Source organism: Rhagoletis pomonella, unplaced genomic scaffold (assembly GCF_013731165.1).
Source record: "Rhagoletis pomonella isolate Grant_MI unplaced genomic scaffold, Rhpom_1.0 Rhpom_scaffold_00005, whole genome shotgun sequence".
NCBI lineage: Eukaryota > Metazoa > Arthropoda > Insecta > Diptera > Tephritidae > Rhagoletis > Rhagoletis pomonella.
Genome location: NW_023458559.1, coordinates 72691312 through 72694520, shown reverse-complemented (window position 1 = coordinate 72694520; position 3209 = coordinate 72691312). Strand labels below are relative to the sequence as shown.

Sequence of the window (3209 nt, the reverse complement as noted above, 5' to 3'; positions counted from 1 at the left end):
AGTTCGGAAACCCAGAGAAGGCATGATCCTCGAAGTCATGTATTTGTACCACATTAATATTTGTAAACGATTGGCACATACCCCGTTTGATCAAAGAACATATTAAATAACCCAAGTAAGTGTATGATGTTGCGTTTACGTCGAATCTTTTTTAAATTCTATACTACCACAATAAAATTTTTCGAGGTGATTTTGTAAGGTCTTTATCGAAACTAACTAGGTCAAACTGCTAAAAATATTTAGTTTTTCTCTAAGCACTTCTTCGTTGTGTTCTAAATTCATAAGGTATGCTGCCAGAAAAGATTTAATATCTGGAGCCTGCCGAATATGAAATTGTGCAAAGGCCTTGCTGATTGTTGTACCCATTAGACACTTTATTTCATTGGCGAGGTCATCAACCACGTCAAGCGTTTTGCCTGTCGAAAAGCAAGTTTAAAAATTTCGTTAATTAATTTGATTGGAAATGTGTGTATACCTGTCGGTATCCAATCATAATCCTTAAAACAACAACAAACATCCATGTCTTGCAAATTGCATAGCTGAAAAAAGGATTCCAAGTCTGTTTCACATTTTTTTATAAACGCAACTTCTTTAACGAATAATTTATGCATTTCACAAATATCTTTTTCGCAATTTTGTATGACAGTTGGATCATCAGATTTGATGGCATATCGTTTTAAGTAATCAACAGTCTTCTCATGAAATTGCTTGAATTTGCATTTTTCGGAATTTAATGCCAAAATGCATTGGCGCGCAGCATTAATAATTTCTTCACGATTTTTCTTGAGCGCTTCGCTTTTCTTTGAAAAGCATTGGTTTAGATCATGAATTGTGGTAATTTTTCGAGTAAAGTTGACAATCTCTTCAGATCCTTTGCACTCTGCCTTATTTCGTTTCGTAGGACCAAAATGCAGTTTATTCATTTCGTTCTTATATTCATACTGTAACTCGCGTAACTCGATATTGATGCGCCGCAAATCATTGTCGTGACAAACAAGCGCATTCAGGATTTCGTGGATGCAGTTTCTATGTGCATTGGGTAATTCATCTTTGCACGCAGTTAGCATTTTGAATATTTTATAAATAAATATGTACAAAACCAAAATAAATGAAATAAAAATTTTTACCTACTGCGTTATTTTGAAGGAAGCGTTTCGGCAAAAAATTATACCCTTAACTTAACTTACTTAAGTAATCGTCGATGATTATTAAACATGTCAACTGTTCTTGCTTCGGCAGAACATATCGCACATCGTTTTCAAAAGAGTCACAACTCAAAATTTGGCATTTTTGAGATTATATGCTAAAAACGTACGCAGAGCTTTTATTTACCTTTTAGCAAAAGCTGGAGCAAATTTCGTATCATTTTGAGTTGTGACTCAGAGCCAGAAGCGAGAATATTTGGTTTTTGTATTTTCCTTTTCAGCTGATTGCCACTTTGCCGCCTACTCAAAAATAGGTAGCATACAAAGCCAGTCAATAGCTAGCCGAGCTATAAGAGAGTGATTCCAGCGAGAAGAGAAGCGAAGAGAGTCGTCTATTAAAAATGAGTTTTAAACGAGTTTTGGACAAGGCGATTCACTCTCGAAGAATACCTCTTCCCAATAGTTAGTACTTTAGATTCGATAGGCAATTGAAGAGCCATCGCTCGATGAACAAAAATGTTGCACGCATGGATGAAGGGCGCTAATGAAAAGATCCTTGGATTAGGTACCCATGGATTTAAAAGGAAAGCCGAAAACAATGAAAAGATCAGTGCAAAGGACTTATCCGCACCTGCGAGGAACAGTAGTAATCGCAAATTTCCAAAGTTGAAAAGCAATTGACGAATTTTTTTGGTCTCGGCCCAATACCGACAATAGGTTGTAGTGCCAAATGAGAAGAGGAAGGAAAGGGTTTTTTTTGGAGTCTCAAATGACCAGACATTAGACCTCTTCGAAATTCACAAGGCTGAGAAAAAATCTCTCTCATTAATCATTCACGGTGAAAAGCTATTTTGAGAGAAAGCACTTGTAAATCATTTAGTCCGCGTCGCTCCAAAAATCGCAATAGACGAGCGTGCCATTCGAGAGACACTGGTTCGAATCCTTGGGGAACAGGACTTGTATTATTTTATTCTATTTTAATTCCGGGCTCGAAACCTCGGGCAGCGATTTTATAATAATTTTTTTTTTTTAACCAACTTCCAAAAAAGGAGGAGGTTATCAGTTCGTCGGAATATTTTATTTTATTTTTTGCCCGCATAACTTTGGGCCACGTCAACCCATTTCTTTTTGCAACGGAAAGTTAGTGTCTCAGAGGTGGTCCCGTACTAATTTGGTTTAGATCCGATCATTGAATCATGAAATTTGTATATACATATATATATGTATATATTTTCAAGTCGGGTTTTTTTTGCTAAAAATTACTTGTCTTGTTTAAATTGAATTTTCTTTTATCATAGTTAATTTTCTTAAAAAGAAAAATATGCATTGTTTAATTTGTCTATTTTTTAAGATTTAATTGTTTTAAAAACAATATATTTTTTTTTAATTTCGAAAAATTTTTAGAAATTTTTTTTTGTTTCATTAAATTTTATTTTTGGTTTCAGATTATATTGGAAAAAGTAGTTTTATTCAATTATTTTTGAGTTGTTAGAGTTTTTTAAATAAAAATATATATCTTTTTATTTCATTTAATTTGTAAGTAGGTACTGTTTTCTTCTTTTTTCATTTAATTTTTTTCTTTTTCAAATTTAATATTCTTAAAATTGTTGATGTTATCGTTTTAAAACGAAAAAATAAGTTTTTTTTTTAATTTCATTTTGCTTAGTTTTATTTTTTATCCTACTTTTTTATTTTAATTTTATTTATTTGTAATGGTTATTGTCTTAATAATGAAAGTATATGTTTTTTTTAAATTTAATTTGATTTTAAAAACTAATTGCTTAAAGGCGAACAGTATAACGTGAGCAGATCTTTCAATTAGTCTTTCGAAAGATAGAAAAACGTTTTCAAAGTGTTTGCCAGAATTGACAATTGTCTTACGAAAGACTTTTGTAAGAAAGACAGTTGCGAGAATTGTCCTGTAAAATTGTTAGGAATTCCATTCGCTAATTGAATTTTATTGCATACGTTTGGGTGCACTATTTGTTCATCCCAAAGCCAAGCTAAGGTAGTTGCGGACCGAATACGTAACTTGCCGCAACAAGAAGTTATGAACTTATGAAT

General features: G+C 32.7%; 1 protein-coding gene across 1 annotated transcript; it reads right to left on the bottom strand.

Moving 5' to 3' along the window:
• Window positions 1-216: 216 nt before the first annotated feature.
• On the bottom strand, window positions 217-1067 carry LOC118739971. The gene is made up of 2 exons (XM_036471473.1): window positions 476-1067; window positions 217-416 (listed from the first exon to the last, which is right to left on the bottom strand). The coding sequence occupies exons 1-2, from the start codon at window positions 1065-1067 to the stop codon at window positions 217-219; spliced, it is 792 nt and encodes a 263-aa protein (XP_036327366.1).
• Window positions 1068-3209: the final 2142 nt, after the last annotated feature.

Coding starts and splice junctions, on each gene's coding strand:
- LOC118739971 (XM_036471473.1), bottom strand. CDS start 1,067: ATGCTAACTGCGTGCAAAGATGAATTACCCAATGCACATAGAAACTGC. Junction 417..475: donor TTATGATTGGATACCGACAG/GTATACACACAT, acceptor GCTTTTCGACAG/GCAAAACGCTTGACGTGGTT.